The sequence below is a fragment of the Lissotriton helveticus genome, chromosome 3_1, assembly GCF_964261635.1.
Source record: "Lissotriton helveticus chromosome 3_1, aLisHel1.1, whole genome shotgun sequence".
Classification (NCBI taxonomy): Eukaryota; Metazoa; Chordata; class Amphibia; order Caudata; family Salamandridae; genus Lissotriton; species Lissotriton helveticus.
In genome coordinates this window covers 1890586760-1890605141 of record NC_136061.1, presented here as the reverse complement: position 1 = coordinate 1890605141, position 18382 = coordinate 1890586760, and the positions used below count along the sequence as shown (strand labels likewise).

At 48.3% G+C, this 18382-nt stretch overlaps 1 protein-coding gene across 2 annotated transcripts in view; it reads left to right on the top strand.

Annotated features, from left to right (window-relative positions):
- LOC144823936 (sperm-specific sodium:proton exchanger-like) overlaps window positions 1-18382 on the top strand; it is an 8804346-nt gene that overhangs the window by 2711561 nt on the left and 6074403 nt on the right. For both annotated transcript variants that reach the window (XM_078682870.1, XM_078682871.1), the window contains one exon: window positions 11882-12025. In XM_078682870.1, coding sequence (XP_078538996.1) covers window positions 11882-12025 — 144 coding nt within the window. The remainder of the gene's footprint in view (window positions 1-11881; window positions 12026-18382) is intronic.

The window sequence follows — 18382 nt, the reverse complement described above, 5'->3', positions numbered from 1 at the left end:
ATCGCATCTTGCTGAAGAGGCAGCAAAACTGGATAGCATTTATCAACCGCCATTTTACGTTGCCTGTGCAACTGCTCACTTGCTTGTTCTTCTTCATTATCTTTAAACTGTATAGCAGCTTGCATTATCGATATACCCTTTTCTCTTTTATTTTTCTTTGCTAATTTAATTTCTTTCTGTTTGGCTTCTTTTCGCCGTAGGCGGAAAGAGTCAAACATTGCCGGCCGGGCTTTCTTCTTAAAGAGCCTAACTTCTAGATTATCTAAAACTTCCGTGTCAAAGCTACCATATTGGGGCCATTTGAGGACACCGTCCTTCCTAGTGTACCTAATCCATACTTCATTATACGCGATGGGGCCCACTCCATGTTTCGCATATAGCTCATAGGTTGGAGTTCCAATCGGAGGAACCGTACACGAGTCCTCCAATTGGGAATCCCTATTACGACCACAACAAAATATTCTTCCAAGTCTGCTAAGACCAGGCATCTTCGCTCTCTAGTCTAGCTTCAAACTTCAAGGGAGTATCGAATACGATAGTCTCGTGAATACACAAGTCCATCGGCTTTGGAGCTTGCAAGTCCCAAATCAAAGATCCCAAGGGATACCCAAAAACAAAACTAAGGACTGGGAGACGCTCCACTCGTACTTAACTGAAGTATCGATGACGTCGCCAGAAGATCCGTCTATCGTCTTGCTCTACAAATCATAAAAGGCTCCAAGACAGGGCGACAGTCAGGGCAGCAGTCCTTTGTAGCCGTCGGAAAGTGGGAAACCTCGCAGCAAAGACTTTTGGACCACGACGACATACAGGGGTCGATGAAGTGGCAGGCCTTCCTCCAGAATTTCCACACAAAGCTCCTCACGATCTTCAGGCACGGACCGGTACCACTAAAGTCACCCCGCGTTGGGCGCCAAATGAAGAACCGGGTTATTTATGACCCAGCGGCGTCAGGGGACATGCCCAAAGTCTCCGAGTTCACCTGTCTTCTAAGCACAGAGACACGGAATCTTCTTGGTGACGTCAAAGAACGAATTTATTGGCTGCAACCAGAAACAGAGGTCCACGAAGTACAATGGCTGTATATTCGTAGGAGAGTGCTCAATTTTTACAAAGCAAGCCATCCTTTTTATGCCAAAAATCACATTCCAGACAAATACCGTACATTTACAAACTGACCAATCACATGCATCCAAATCAGAGGTATCGCATGACGGTAAAACCCACTTTTCGGTTTCCCAGCCCACGATCGATCATTGGTCGAACCAACATTCTTCATCAGTCAGGTCGATCGAACCCATCATAAAAACGGGCATCTCCTCATCGTAAAACAGGTCATAAGAAAGGAGCAGAGACAGGTGTGAATAAGATAAGACATAGTTGTGTGCAATAAAGGGTTTATGATCTCCTGTGCCTTGATCCTCAATCTCGATCAGTTACTGGGAAAGGAACTGGCCTGACAAGTTCGGCTTCAGGCAAGAGGGTCGTTCGCTCGGGTCATTCAGAAGTCAGCTAAAGTGTACGTGTGCTAAAGACTCGTTTGGCCGAAGTCATCGGCCTATGTGAGGGCAACCACAAAATGGCTGCCGTATACAAAATGGAACCCGAGGGTTCAGAAGGAATCCCTAAATACGTAGTGAATCCATCAGTGTAACGTGACGAAAACACTCAGGCTTGCCGTACTAACTGGTTACAGTTCGCTAATACCAAATTCGTAGCGAAACCATGATCTTTATGGAACGGGTTCAGGATTCACGGAACCTCAGCCCTTACCTATCAGCTCTGGGCAGAGCACATGTGACAGCATAGGTCTCAAACTTAAGTCTAGCACTCTAGCATATGAGTTAATATCATTAGAGTTAAGGTATAGGCCGCAGTGCAACTCATTAATATATCATATTCCCCATAGCCAACCAGCGTCTCCGTTGCCTGCACCATCTAAAATATCTGAGTGCCACCAGGTTTTGGCTCCTATAACCGAGTCATCTAATCTTTCACAGATTTCCTGATGTCAAACATATCAAGGGGGCCTTGCTCAGAGAATATTAAAGCCAAAGAATCAAACTAAATGTACCCATGAGAACTAGCTCAATAGGGCGTGCAGCTCTAGCAGAGAGAGGGTTAGGTCTCTGTCCCATCTAAAAAGGTATCTTATGTTGAACTTACGTTCTATTGTACGAGGGTTTAGTTGTATGTCCATAAACATACTGTGTAGTATTTAGCGATGATTCATATGCATGATTTCACAAACTGGTGATTATGTTGGTTTAAAAAAAAATTTAGTGTTAATTTTGAGCATGCGGATTCTGTTGAAAAATGTAGATGCATGGTGGGGAATGTAGTTTTCCTAGTTAAAAACTTACACGGTGACCGATTTAGATCACGTGATGGCAATTAAGAAAGAGGCGGGTAGACACGTGGGTTGAGGATTTAAGAACAAGTAAGGAGGGGAACCTTAGGTTGATGGGATTGTGGCTAAGCTCATGGCATAGGAGAAAAAAGACTCGCTACAAGCCACTGGCTTTTTGTATATGACCAGGTATATTTTACATCTATACTTAGAGGCTTGACTTTTAGACTGATTAGGGGTGTGGGGAGAGTACATTATTCGGATTAAGTCTTTGAACTCAGCTATGTGTAAACATGAGGGTGAGGTCAAATCGAAGGGGCCGCTACGAACACTGTGTAATTGAACTGCAAACTCGGTAAATGTTACTATGGGTTAAGAGATGTTTGTTTAAACGCTGATGTATTTATCTGTATTATTTAAATGGAATGAATCTGTTACTTTTAGTCATTGGTTGATGTGGCCCTTTATTTGTTTTTTTCAGTACCCCTGAAGAAGAACTAAAAGTTTGAAATGCATTGGGTGATAACACTGGTTTGTTCGTAATAATGTTGGAAGCACATGTCTGTGTAAAAGCCTCGGCAACATCAGACATTTGAAAATGCTAAATAAAACATTTTAGGCACCACCTGGCTGTCTCCGGAGTGATCCACTTTTGAAGTATACTTGGAATATGAGAACGATGAAAAAATTATGGAATACTATTGATTATATTGTTGAACTCGTGAAGGAATAAATCTTACGCACGAGTAATGGTTCCTTATCTCACAAGCAGCAGCAGACGGGGACGCAAGCTGCAAACCCCCTCTTTTTCCATCTAAAAAGGTGCCATTGGCAAAGCCCCGTGGCGCCTTCCTTTATTAGGGCTTATTGGAGGTGACAACGAGATGAGGGATGCATCTCTTAGTGAAATCTATACTAATATAATAAAGAGAGAGCCCAAACCTTTGAGGCGGGTAATCTCAGGAACCACAGCACCAATCACAACACCCAATACAGCGTTGGAAAGGGCAGTTGCAGCAGAAGGACATAGGCTATGCAGACGCACACCATATACATTTATTATTAAAATATATTTTATTGGTGCAACACAAGGAAAGAAGCATACAGAGCATGTAAGGCATCAAGGCACTGCGGTCATGGCCGTGCTCGCAGCGTGAGTATCTCAAATAGGCATTCTTAAATGCAAACCAGTCCGCAGCGTTATTGAAGACGAACAGTGTTACAGGAAAATAATAACCCTCCCCCTAAAAGGTTCCCCCAAGCCCCAACTTCCGGATCCCCCGTCCCCCCCCCCTCGTCCAGTGCGCAGGCCTATCTCCTTTTATCTACCCTGGTCGTACCTCAATGAAAGAGACTAATCCAGCTTACCCTCAAGTGGTCGGGTCTGAAGGAGTTGTGAGCCTCAAGAGGCGGAGGTATTTGGGGCAGGTAAGTTCCCTGAATTCAGTGAGCAACAAGGATTGGAACGGTTGCAACAGATCGTCAAATTGCTCTATATCCCCTGCCACTGTCAGCGATAGTTTCTCCATGCCCAATACATGCCACAGTCTATGGAGCCAGCCTGTGATAGAGGGGAGTGTAGTGGTGCGCCAGTGTTGTAAGATGTTCTGTACTGCGGAGCCTAGTGCAATAGCTATCTGTCTACCTCTGCGAGATCTAAGGGGATACATTAACCTGTTTGGAAGTCCTAACTGTACGTATGCTGGAAAGCGCGGTAATTCGGTGTCGAAATGGGAGTCTATCTCATCTAGCACTTCTTTCCAGTATGAGTCCAGCAGTGGACAATCCCATAGAATGTGTGTTAGAGTGCCCACATGCCCGCATCCTCTCCAACAAGCGCTGTCCTTACTGCGGTCCATTTCATGTATTCGTTCTGTGGTGTAGTACCAATAGATACAGACCTTAGTCAGTGTTTCTGTGAGTCCTATGTGGTATGCTGAGTGTCTTACCCTGTATGATATCTGCTCCCATTCCTTATGGCTCAGTGTCCTGCCCAATTCCCGTTCCCAACGTTCCCTCCCCGGGCTGTAGAGGTGTGAAGGGGGTGGCTGCAGTAGCTTATAGAGGTCTGTAATTAGTTTGGCATCGGACGTGCATGTCATGAGCCATCTTTCATAAGGCAGGAGTTGCCTATCCGCCGTTTCCCGCACATGTGGGTGTAATGCCCAATGGCAAACTTGCATATAGCGGAGTCTTTCGGTCTCTGGGAAGGAGTAAGCCTGTCGGAAGCACGGGAAAGGAATGACCCCCTCCGGACCGTACATATGACACAGGGCCCGACATTCGGCCGCTCGCCAGTGGGTGAAAGCCCCCTTTTCCATCCCCGGGGTAAAGTCCGGATTGTCTACCAACGGTGTGAGTGGCGACGGGAATGTGGTAAAATTATGGGCAATTTTGGTGGCGTCCCATACCCGTAGGGGCATCCTGGTGACAAAGGAGGCATATAAGTTTGCTGGACGATGAATCCGGTGCAGGAACGGCACCTCTTGTAGGGGCCGACCCGCTACCACCTGGTCTTGAAAGAGCCAGTGTTTGTCCGATTCCCATCTACTCCATTCTACGAGGTAGCGCAGCTGTGCCGCTTGGAAATACTTGCGGTGATCTGGTATCCCCAACCCTCCAGCCTCAGGGGCCAGCATAGAAAGTGTCCTCCACATTCTGGGCTTCCTGCCCTGCCAGATAAAACGTGAGAGATCTGCCTGCGTCTGTTGGATCCACCCCGTAGGCGGCCGGAGCGGTGAGGCCCTGAACAAGTACAGAACCTAGGGCAAGACCGTCATTTTCACTGCCGCTATTCTACCCAACCAGGAAAGGGTGCTGCGATTCCATCGCCCGAGTTCCTCCCGGATCTTCTTGCTCAATGTGGTGTATTTAGCTGTCACCATGGCTGGCAAGATGGGGGCCAGCTGGATCCCCAGGTAAGGCACCAGGTCTGACGACCATTGCATTGGGAATAGGCCCTGTAGGTAAGATCTGGTGGCCGGCGCAAGGGATATGTCCAGTGCTACCGATTTCCCCATATTCATTTTGAAGCCCGCGACCGCAGCAAAGGAGTCCAGCTCCTTAACGCACACAGGAAGGACCGACCGAGGGTCGTCTAATGACAGTATAATGTCGTCCGCGTAAAGACTTATGGTATGGTTAAAGCCCCCAAACCGTACCCCGGTTATCGCGGGATTGGTGCGTATACGTTGAGCGAAGGGCTCCATATAAAGGGCAAAGAGCAGGGGTCAGAGCTGGCACCCCTGTCTAGTACCCCTCTCAATGTCAAAGCTCCGTGAGCTGTAGCCATTCACCCGAACCACCGCCGTTGGAAATTTATAGCAGTTAAGGATCATGGATCGGAATTTCTACCCCATGCCAACCTTCAGTAGGACTTGTTCGAGATATGGCTAGTGTACCCGGTCAAGCGCTTTTTCAGCGTCCACCGCTAACATCATCCTCTCTCCGGGAATGCGGGATGCCTTCTCTATAAGGTGGACAATCCGCTTGGTGTTGTCCACTGTCTGCCGCCCGGGACGAATCCTGCCTGGTCCGGGTCCAGGAGCCCTGGGAGATGGGGAGCCAGTCGGGCCGCGAGGATCCCGGTATATAGCTTAAGATCTATATTCAGGAGAGATATCGGTCTGTAGGAACCGCAGTGCGACCGATCCTTTCCTGGCTTGGGGAGGACCGAGAGAGAGGCACGCAGGAGATCAGGGGGATGGCCCACGGTGCAGCGAACGAGTTAAATAGACGGGTGAGGATTGGAGCCAGCGACGTGCAAAACGTTTTATAAAAGAGAGATGTATATCCGTCCGGCCCTGGGGCCTTACCGTGCTTAAGTTTGGCAATGGCGGAGATCACCTCCTCGATTCGAATTTCCCTGTCTAGGTGCTCTGCCTGTGAGGGGGCTAGGGAGGGGAGGGTGACCGTATCCAGATAGGCCGTAGTCGCAGAGTCATCCGGGGGTCCCCGGTGTAAAGATCTGCGTAGAACCTTCAGAAGGTTTCGGCAATATGGACGTCCTCCGTGACCATCAACCCTGTGGGGTCAACGATCTCCTTCACCAACTGCCGTTGATGCTTCACTCGGAACCTATTAGCCAGCAGTCGGCAACATCGATCCCCCCCGGTGTAGTATGTGTGGCGCAGACGAAGCGCAGCGTACTCAGCCCGGTCCATGTCCAGGGCTGTCAAGAGTTTCCTCGCCTCCTTAAGCTGCTTCCAGATCCGGGGGGCCCCCGTCCGACGGTGTATCTGTTCGAGCTCCCGGACTCGCTGAAGGAGTTCATCCCTCTTACTCTGCCGTTCCTTATTTTCAGCCGAGGAGATGGCCAGAAACTCCCCCCTAAGGACAGCCTTCAAGGCCGCCCACTGTGTCGCCAAAGAGGTATCAGAGTTGTCATTGTGAGACAAATAGTCCGGGATAGCACCGGCAATGCGTTTAACCACCACCTTCCTATGCAATAAGGTGTCCCGAAGGCGCCAGACCCTAGGTGGGCAAAATACCGGTGGCAGGCACAGCGTGGCGGAGACCGGGGCTTGGTCCGAGAGGGATATTACTCCCATCTCCGTCGCCGAGGTCAAGGTACGCACTGGAGTTATGACCAGAAGATGGTCCAGTCTCGCGTACGTCTTGTGTGCGTGGGAGTAGTGGGAATACTCCCTATCAGTGGGGTGCATGCAACGCCAGAGATCATGGAGGTCCACCTCCGACAACTGAGCTTTACACCCAGCCGGAAACTCCCCGGCTTCCGGAGAGCGTTGGACGGATCAATCTAGGGCTGAATCAAAGACCATATTAAAGTCTCCTCCGATGATAATGTGCCTGTCTTGCGAGGCGGTGACGTCTATCAGTGCCGATCGCAAGAAGCGTTCCTGCTGGTCATTAGGGCTGTACAAGGATCCAATTGTAAGGGTGACCCCCCGACCCTGAACCTGTAAGCTAATAGCCTGCCTTTGTGTTCGGCAAGTTTGTGCAAGACCTCCCCCTTGAAGCGTTGTGCTACCAGGATCGCTACTCCTGCCGTTTTAGTGTTGTTGGATGAGAAGAATTGTGTTGGGAACTTATGGGAGCGTAGTCTATGGGAGTCACGGGGCAGCAAGTGGGTTTCTTGAAGGAGACAGATATCCGCTTGGGTGCTCTCTAGTAGTGATAACACTGCCCTCCTTTTGACTGGATTGTTTAGGCCCCTGACATTAAGAGTCACTATCCTAAGAGTCGTGGGCGGCATGTGAGATGGTGAAAGTAAAAGCGTAAGACCCCGCCTTGGCGGCATATAGCACATGAATGCCTCTAGGGCGGCTGAGACCCGCATAGTGCACTGGACGACCCACAAACCCCTCCCGGTTCCCCTACACCCAACGAAAATTCTCTCGTCCCCCCCCAACCCCTCATCCCTTGACCAAAACTTAGAACAATCCCTGCTCCCTCCCTCCCCCCCTCCATGTTCCCTTGTGGAATGCCAGAACCCCATAGTCCCAGTTCAGTCCTCAGAGGACAAGTCTGTGGTAAGTTACTGAAGTGGACGTTCAGCCACTACACTCCCGCCCGCCACCCCTCCACCAAAACCCCCAAACCTGCGATGGAAAGGCTGATGTGTCGATCTGCCCCCGGAGTCATCTTAGGCAGTCAGTGCGATGTCACTCGAGCCGGTATCTCTGGCTACCTCCTGCACTGCGTCGTCCATTTCTGCTCGGATAGTAGGTAAGTCCGGTCGAGCAGAGGATCCAGAGGACCGGCGCCTAGAGACCCGCTGCCAACCATCCATGGTAATGCGTCATCGCTGTGGAGTAGGTGTATCGCCATCCGTTGCGGTAATTTCCAGTACATCACACGTATCCTGGAGGGATCGAAGTTGGTGCAGGGTACCGTTCCATCGAAAGATGAGGCGGAAAGGGTGTCCCCAGGAGTATTGCGTCCCATGTTCTCTCAGGAAGTCCGTTGCTATCTTAAAGGCTTTGCGCTTCTGGAGCGTGATGGCGGAAAGGTCTGGAAGAGGGCGATTGTGTGCCCTCGGAAGCGCAATGACTGCTGTTTGCGTGCTTCACGTAGGATCCGTTCCTTAAGTGGGAAGTCAGGTAGGAAGGCTAAGATGTCCGGTGGTGGTGCCGAGGCTCGGCGTGTCAGGCCCACCCTATGCGCCCTGTCGATTCTAATAGAGAAGTTCTCTTGTTCACTCAGTATCTCGCTAAACAAGGCTTGCAGGTACCCGGTAATGTCCTCCCCCTCTTCTTTAGGAGGTACTCCCCGGACTCGGATGTTATTCCGGCGGGACCGGTTTTTGAGGTCCTCTTGTGTGCTTGGAGGTCCAATTGTTGATCTCTCAGGCGGAGCACTTCCTGCTGCAATTGTCCGATCTCCTCGTCCCTGGAGTGTCCTGCTCCTTCCATGGTGGCCACTCGTTCACCGAGGCTATCAACCTCTCTCCGTACTTCTCTGACTTCCCCGGCTACCTCCGGCTTCAGCGTTTGGAAGTCTTCGGGCAGGGAACTGAAGAGAGATTCCAGGAACGACCTGGTGACCGGTGGTTCCCTACCATCGGCCTCTAGTGGGCTTCTTGAGGGGCCCGGCGAGTGCTGTCCTCTGTCTTGTTTCGTCGTTCCCCTGTTCAGCATTTCGGGCAACGTCCGCTCCCCTTTCTTGCCCCCTCTGTTGCCGGCCATTGTACTTGTTACCCCGTCTTTCACCGGGCTCGCCCGTTATGCCACTGCCTGGCCAGTCTCGCACCCGGCCCTCTGGAGTGTCACTAATCGGGCTGCAACCCCCTTCGACCGACTCCGCTTGTTTTAAGAGGCCTTACAGAGTCTATACCGGCCCTAGCTCCTTTTCCAATTCCGGACAGTGTCCCGTAAGCAGCGCGCCAACGGACCCCCTGCAGGCCCCAGGCCGCGTCAGCAGGCCGCCATTGCTCCTTATGCCACGGTCATCCAGGGGGTGTTTCTGTCCACCAGCTCCTATTGTTTCAGGCCTCGGTACTCCGCTCTCCTGGATGTCCTCCGGTGTCGTTTCTGCGTGCCAACTTTGTCCTGGTTGACCACCTCTGGCCGTTGTGTCCGTAACTCCAGGCCCGGAGTTCTCCGCCGACACCACTTCACCTCGTGCCGGCTCAATCAGGGAAGGCCATATCGTGTGTACCCCGACCTCTGATCACTTCGCCCTCCAGCCTCTGTCCCTGGTGAGTTCCCTCCTTGGTGTGATCCGGGCCCCTGGCCTGACCAGGCCGCACGATTCGGTGCCCGCCACGTGGCACAACGCTGAAGGGACGGGCCGGGTGCGCACCTTCTGCACCGTAGACCGCTTCTCACAACGGCCGTCCCTGGTCAATATTCTGTCTGCCTATGATGTTTATGGCCACCAGAGGTCCGGTCGGGCATGTGAGGGCCCGGTGTTCACCTATATCGTTTGGCTCTAGGCCGGTTGTCTCTCCCGCCGCTCCTCACTGAGGCCTTGCTGTTCCGGCGGAGACGAATCGGGGCCCGCCGCCTCCGCAGGCCGCCTTGCAATGTCGCCACAGGGAGCCGATTTTCGGGGCACCCCCTGTCGATGCCGGTGCCTTCTCCCCTCCCCGCCAGTAACCGTTTCCGTCGCCGCTCAGCCTGGGGTAGGGGACCGTGCCGCTCCATCTGTAGGCCGCGTCCCCGGCGTTGCGTAGAGGTCTCCGGCTGGTGAGACGTTCCGGTGTTGTCGCCGGACGTCTCTGGGCGCTCCACCGCCCCGGGACCTCTCTACCTCTGGCACCCACGAAGTCCTGCCTCCACTGTCTGGCAGTCCGCGGTACTCGGTTCTGCCTCGAGCCGGGCCTCGATGCTTCTCTTTCCCCCAGAGGGCCTCGGTTCAGGGCTCCGCCTCTGCTCCGCTTCGGCTGTTGTCGCTCTTCGGAGCCTCTCCGCTGCAGCCTCCCCGGAGAGTGTGGGCTCAGCGACGGATCAGTGGTCGCTTCTCCGACTCCGCTGCAATTTCACCGTGGATCGGGGGGAGATCTGCGCTGAATCACGGTTTAAGGGCTCCGGTTCGGGGGAGCCTGCAAAGAGTGCAACCGCTTACCCCGCCATCTTGGCCATGCCCCTCCACCATATACATTTAAAAGGTAAAAGAACCCTTGTGGGCGTGTCTGCGTTGTGCTGTGGGCGTGTGCTGGGGGCGTGACACACGCTGGGGGCGTGTGGTACGTTCCGCCCTTCATGCCATGTCTCATATCGTGTGCTAATCCCACCCTGCTCCCTTTAAATACCCCTGCACCCCATAATCATAACCCACCCTTACTCCTTAAAATACCCCAACACCCTTAAACACTAACCCATCTTAACCCTATAAATATACCCTGTACCCCAAAACCCAAACCTATCCCTAAACCCTAAAAATACCCCTGTACCCCAAAACCCAAACCTAGCCCTGAACCCTATAAATACCCCTGTACCTCAAAACCCAAACCTACCCCTGAACCCTAAAAATACCCCTGTACCCCAAAACCCAAACCTAGCCCTGCACCCTAAAACTACCCCTGTAACTCATAACCCAAAACTATATCTGAATCCTTAAAATACCCAAACACCCCAAAACATATACCTCAGTACCCCAAATCATATACCCCTATACCCATACTTACTTTTTCCAAACATTAAAAAAACATGTTTTTACCATTCATGCATTTACAACGAATTTCGTGTGGTAAAAGCATATAAAATGTAATGCCATGCGTTATAATGGCATTGCGGAGTCATGGTACTTTTGTAATGAAAGTATGCGGAGTGATGGTATGCGGAAAGAAAGTTGCGGAATAATGGGTGTTTACCCTCCCCCGGAAAGTACATTGGTGGCACGGCGGCCCACATCTCCAGCAACATACTCATATTTTTTCACCACCCATTTCAAAAATGCACAGGTCTCTCTCATTGATGGCCAGCACCGACATACACTTTTAGACACACCTCCCGCCACAAGTTCTAGAATTGCGAACTTTAGAGCTGGGGAGCTACGTTCGAATCTCAGCATCAGCTCAACATCCTGAGATTCCAGGCAAATCGCTTTTTCTCCCCGTGCCTACCACAAATGAATGTGTTCTTCTGTAATGTAAATTGTGCTCAATCCATGTTGTCGAGTTTGCGCTATATAATATTGCAAGGAAAAATAAAGTAGGGAAACTCGAGTTCACACACTACTGAACGCGCACTCTTAAGTGCATCAACAGTGCACTGTGAATCGGAGCGTTTCACAGGTCTGTCACAGATAAGAAATGCTATCAAAACGAAATCCTACAAAACAATATACTACTGGCCGGCAGCAATTCATACCCAGACAACGTCGGGACGGGCTGCTAGTAATTGAATAAACAGATGCATTGAAACCTTGAAAGATTATTGTGGAAGTGCAATCCTACCTATAACGTAGGTGGTGTAATTTCCATCTGTTTATAATAATATTCTAACTGTCATTGTTGCACTAATTATATTTAGATTTTTTTTTATTAATGTGTCCATAGGATTGCATGACACTATCTGTATATTAACATAACATGAACGAATTTAAATCTGATTTTTCTTTCTACAGGTTTTGGGACTTGCTGTCTTATTTATGTATTGTTATGATATTTTCTCTTATTGGATATCAACTAGCAGAAGAAGCCATAAAATTTTTAGACGCTACAGTGATATTTAGTATTTTCACATTATATATTGCAATCGTGGCCATAAGGTAAGCTCTGTTTTAAAAATAAAAATATAACACATTTAGGGATTTGGAAATTTCTGTAACCAAATCTATTTTAACGAGCATCATAATCACATGTTTTTCTCGGTGGAATGGTGTAAATTCATGATAGTAAGCAGTTTTTTCCTTCAGTTGAGTGACTGCAGTGTCATCCCAATCCCAGACTCAAAGTCTGAATAATGTGCTTCTTTCTTGTACAAAACATCTTTGAAGCCAATTAGCCATATTCCTTCCTTAGGGATCACACCTATTTGATTTTCCTTATGTTTCAAACCTTTTGAAAAACGAACATGTCATCATGGATCCCCTAGATCATTTTTTAAAACAAAAATGTCTTAAAAGAAACTGATGGCAGTGTAGTTCCACAGTCCAGCATTAACCTGGATTTTGGTACTATGTTTTAACCGAAAACCTAATTGAATATTTTTCTTGGTGGAATGCTTTAAATTCATGAGAGTGAGCTATTATTCATCCTTCAGTTCACTTACTGAAGTGTTATCCCAATCCAAATCCCAGACTCGAAGTTTGACAAATGTGCTTCTTTCTCTTACCAAACATCTAGTAAATTGACTAGGTTTTTCAAATCCATACTGCTTCCTTGGCCATCACAGCTATTTGATTGTCCTTATATTTCAAACTTTTTGCAAAAACGAGCCTGTCATCATGGGTTTCCCTAGAATACTTTTGAAAACAATATTAAATCTTTTAAGAAATTGTTGGCAGTGTAGTTACACAGTCCAGCATTCATCTTGGTTTTAGTACCATGTTGCGCTATAGATCTAAGGTGCAATATTTAGACGTACTAATGAGCACTGCCTGAGCAGGAGTTTTCATATAGGGTTAATGGAAAAAAGTCTCTTTGTTAGCCTGCAATACTTACATTCCCACATACATTTCAAACAGATCTTGCCGGTCTTTTATAATGTCAGGCGGATCGCCGCGGCCCGCATGGCGGTGGCGATCCACCCAACATTATCTCCCGCCCGCCTTCCATTTCCCCCTGTCATATAATGATGGCAGGGGAAGATCGTCCGGCGCTTTTCTACCAGGTGGAAAAGGGTTGAATATGCCGGCGGTGTCAGCTAGACACCGCCATCCATATTACTACGCAGGCGGGAAGCAGCCTTTACGTGGCAGCGTTGCCACCACGGAAAGGCATGCGGTGTGCGCAGTTGGGAGCCCGTTGCGGGCACCCAGGATGATGGGAGGTGCACATGGGGGGTACCTATGGTACCCCCCTGCATTTGCGTGTACAACGTGGCAGGCACAGCGCGGTGCCTGCTACGTTCTGCATGCAAATGCACAATGTGCAGCCACAGCATTGTGGTGGGTGGTGCACATAGCACCCTACACTGTACACATGGTTAAAACGCAGTCGACAAGTTGCATAAACAAACCATTGCTTACCATCACTGATCACTGTATCTATATATGCGAATGATTGTTTATATGAAGCATTGGAAATCTTGTATATATTTCACATATATGTCACTAATTTCCTATGTTCCATTTTTCATTGAGACACCTCTCACTCAGAACTATGGGACCCATTAGGATCTCGGGCGGATTACCACCGCCCGCATGGCAGTGGCGATCCGCCCGATATCCTTCCCCGCCCGCCACCCATTTCCCCCCACCATATTTCTATGGCGGGGGGACCGCAGCAGACGGAAAGACCATCCACCGCTTTTCCGCCAGGTCAACAAGTTGACCGGGCAGAAAAGAGTTTAATATGTTGGCCGCTCGCAGCAGTTGGACCTGCTCTGGACTTTTGGTGTTTTAACCCCTTCCGCGCTAATGACAAAGCCAGCTTGTCATGGCCGTTACCTGCGCTACGCGGATGACGAGCTGGCTTTGTCATAAACAGCGCATTTTTGAAATTCCAGCGCACAGCGGGAAAACGTGGTAGTGCGGAAGCGGTTAAAGTACACGGGACTACGAGGACCAGCAGCCCGGTTTCTTCACAGCTGTGTCCTCTTCCCGCTTTGCTCCTGCCCTCTGCCTGCAGCCTAAATACTGCTCGCGGCTCCCCCTCCGCGGGTGCCGCTTGCAGCAGTTGGACCTGCTCTGGACTTTTGGTGTTTTAAAGTACACGGAACTGCGAGGACCAGCAGCCCGGTTTCTTCACAGCTGTGTCCTCTTCCCGCTTTGCTCCCGCCCTCTGCCTGCAGCCTAAATACTGCTCGCGGCCCCCGCTTCGCGGGAGCCGCTTGCAGGGGTTGGACCTGCTCTGGACTTTTGGTGTTTTAAAGTACACGGGACTGCGAGGACCAGCAGCCCGGTTTCTTCACAGCTGTGTCCTCTTCCCGCTTTGCTCCCGCCCTCTGCCTGCAGGTATTTATTTGACTACTCCTTCCGCTTAGCGGAACACGCGCGGGCGATGCCCGGGCCAAGGGCGGGCCCGTTTTAGACCTTTCTAGACCGGAGGAGACCGGACTGGGCCATACCTCTTTTGTCTGCAGTAGAACACACACCTATCGTTTGAATTTGTTGTAAGTACTCTTGAGGCTGAAGTTTTGCATTAGTAGTATGGCTGCACGAGAAAGCAGGAGTAAGACTATGACTGCAAATGGTCATTTAACAGGGATGTATGACGTTACAACGCATACTTTTACAACGCCTACCATTACCACGCAATTTTTACAACGCAGGATCCATTACAACGAAGTACCATTACAACGCATGTATTTACAACGCAGGTACCTTTACAACGCATACCATTACAACGTAAGTATTGGTAAGTTTATAATATTTTTTTAAATGTAAATTAATTAAAATTAATATAATTTAATTTAATTTAATTATTTTTATTTAATTAAATTTATTTTATTTTATTTAATTTCATTTATTCAATTTAATTTAATGTAATTTAAATTTAATTGTACTTAATTTTACCCTGTACCCCTTTACCTAAAAACCCAAAACTGACCCTAAACCCTAAAAATACCCCTTTACCTAAAAACCCAAAACTGACCCTAAACCCTAAAAATACCCCTTTACCCAAAAACCCAAAACTGACCCTGAACCCTAAAAATACCCCTTTGCCCAAAAACCCAAAACTGACCCTGAACCCTAAAAATACCCCTTTACCCAAAAACCCAAAACTGACCCTGAACTCTAAAAATACCCCTTTACCCAAAAACTGAAAACTGACCCTGAACCCTAAAAATACCCCTTTACCCAAAAACTGAAAACTGACCCTGAACCCTAAAAATACTCCTTTACCCAAAAACTGAAAACTGACCCTGAACCCTAAAAATACCCCTTTACCCAAAAACTGAAAACTGACCCTGAACCCTAAAAATACCCCTTCACCCAAAAACTGAAAACTGACCCTGAACCCTAAAAATACCCCTTTACCCAAAAACTGAAAACTGACCCTGAACCCTAAAAATACTCCTTTACCCAAAAACTGAAAACTGACCCTGAACCCTAAAAATACCCCTTTGCCCAAAAACCCAAAACTGACCCTGAACCCTAAAAATACCCCTTTGCCCAAAAACCCAAAACTGACCCTGAACCCTAAAAATACCCCTTTACCCAAAAACCCAAACTTATAATATTTTTGATAAAATGATATACTTACCAATACTTACGTTGTAATGGTATGCGTTGTAAAGGTACCTGCGTTGTAAATACATGCGTTGTAATGGTATGCGTTGTAATGGATCCTGCGTTGTAAAAATTGCGTGGTAATGGTAGGTCGTTGTAAAAGTTGCGTTGTAAAGGTTGTATACCTTTAACAGGGACATTGGATAATTTTATAATAAGAGCCAATTCTGTCATTGACCAGGGGATAAGTCTAATGGAGCGTCGGGTCTCGCAAGACCTAGCCATGGGCCATTTTGCATCTGCTCGCACACCCGAGCCGGACAGACGAGCTAACACTATTGTTGTCCCAGTGACTATACATAGCCCATCCATTTCCCGGGAACAAGACTATCCCATATATTCTTCATTGTTCCGTTTTACGAGTCCTTAATAGCGATTATTAAGGAATCGCTATTAAGGACTTGCAAAATGGGATTCATGTAGAAATCGCAATTTTATTTGCGATTTCTACAGCTTCCTTATTTGCGATTAGAAAATTGCTAATCGCAAATAAGGAATGACTCCCCATTCATTCCTATGGACCCAAAGGCCCATAGGAATGAATGGGGAGTTATTCCTTATTTGCGATTAACAATTTGCCAATCGCAAATAAGGATGCGATTTCAAGGGTGCCAGGGGTGTCCAAAGGACACCCTGTAGCACCCCTGAAATGTAAATGTAGCCAGATGTTGCGCACACACATGTCCAAAGGACATGTGTGTGTGTAACATACCACTTAGAAAAATGCACTAAAGTGCATTTTTCTAAGTTTTCGCTATTTACCACAAAGTCAGACTTCGTGGTAAATAGCGGCCAGAAATAGCGAATTCGGAAATAGAAAATGGTTAATGAATTGCATTTAAGGAATCTCAAATAGAGATTCCTTAAATGCAATTCCTCGCAAATATGCAATTTCGCAATTAGCGATTTTTGCATTTGGGATGATGAATCCCAAATGCAAAAATTGCACTCGCAAAGGGCCAGATTCTTAGAATCTGGCCCTTTGCGAGCCGATTTAACAATGATGAATCTAGCTGTAAATTTCCCCAGCTACACAAATATCAGAGGACAATGAGACTATTGCTGCTCCAATCTCGGTTAGCTCTCCTGAAAGATCCAACACCCGACAGTTGCGGGGAAGACGTGAGGGTGCGATGCCCAACAGGAAGCGGGCTGCTGCCACTGTTGCTCGAGGCAGGAAGGCAAAACTTGCTAAAGGTTCAGGTAGCAGTGATATAACATCTAAGCACAAGGGGTCAAACGCTCCGAATGATACGAACCGTACATAACTACCAGTTCTGTACTTTCAAAACTAGGCACTTCATTGAGATCCTCACTTTAACCACTGGAAGAGAGACTCATGCGCATTGAGCAACAGCTCGCCCAGCTAGAACAAGTCACTCGGGGTATTGCGGACAGTACAAAGTCAAATGTTTCACATTTGGGTAATGTTCAACTGAATACTGTACTTGATGGGTCTGTAATGCGCAAATCCCCCCTTCTATTGTGCCACCTATCTCAGATATACCAGTGTACCAATGGCAAAACCCTTTGCAGCCCCGCCTGTACTTATTAATACCTCAAGAATGGGCACCACAGCAACTATAGCAAAATCAAAAGAGAGTGGTCGGAATTTATCTGTAGCAGATTCCCAGGGGCATTACAGAATTGATCTGCCCCCTGAAACGAGCCCTTATCGGGTAGTACTGACAGAGGTTCATGAAATAAGCAATCCTAGTCAGGAATCGTATATGTCCCTAAAAAATAAAGTCACCTACTGGCTCAATAACATCATACCACTACCTTCCCACATTACCAGTGAAATATTGATGGTACGTAGGCTCCCTTAGGTGGGCCACAGTCCCAAAACCATAGAAGGCGATTGTGTGTTGGTAAATGTTAAGGATCCCCGCACTGTGGAGCATATCTGTAATTGGAGCCACAACAGTGTTGGGACAACTATTGAATCCCGCCCATTATCATATTTTTATCCCCCAACTAATTTGCCTGTTGGTGGAGGTGAATGGTCCCTGGTAACGAAGGTGAATGGTCTCTGGGGGTGGGGGTGCACATGGGGGGTCAGTTCCATGCACAACATGGCAGTCATCGCGGGGTGCCTGCCATGTTGTGCATGGAAGTGCACAACATGCCTTTCTGGCATTGTGGCAGGCGGTGCTGAGTGCACTGCCCGCCACAATGACAGGAATGCAGGATGTGCCCGCCACTGTGGCGGGTGTATTCTAATAGCCCCCACGGGACTCCCACCCTTATGGCAGGCGGTCCCAGTTCCCGATAGGATGGCAGGCAGACAAAGTCCACTCGCCATCCTATTGATCCCCTATATGCTCAAATGTATCACTTTGTACCAGTATTTCATTTCAAGGATTATATAAATATTTTTGATTCAAAAACAAATCAGAGGTGTATTTGCTTCCTTCTCTCTCCAATATCACTATAACCTAATATATTGCCATTGTGGCCATAGACATTGAGATTATTTATTAAGTGTCCACAGGAGCCTTTGTTTTTTTGATAATACGTTTATTACCCTTGTTCCGTTTGATTAGGGTTCCCTTGTTCCTGTCCTTCTAAAAAGAAGTGAAGGCAAAAAAATGAGTGGGGATTGATTTAGGATGTAATCAGGGAGGTCATTAAAGATGTCCTTTAACATGCCACAAAAGATGTATTATGTGAAGTCATATGTAGTGTATGGCGAGGTTCAGGTTATAGTTAGCTCAGTAAACTCAAATT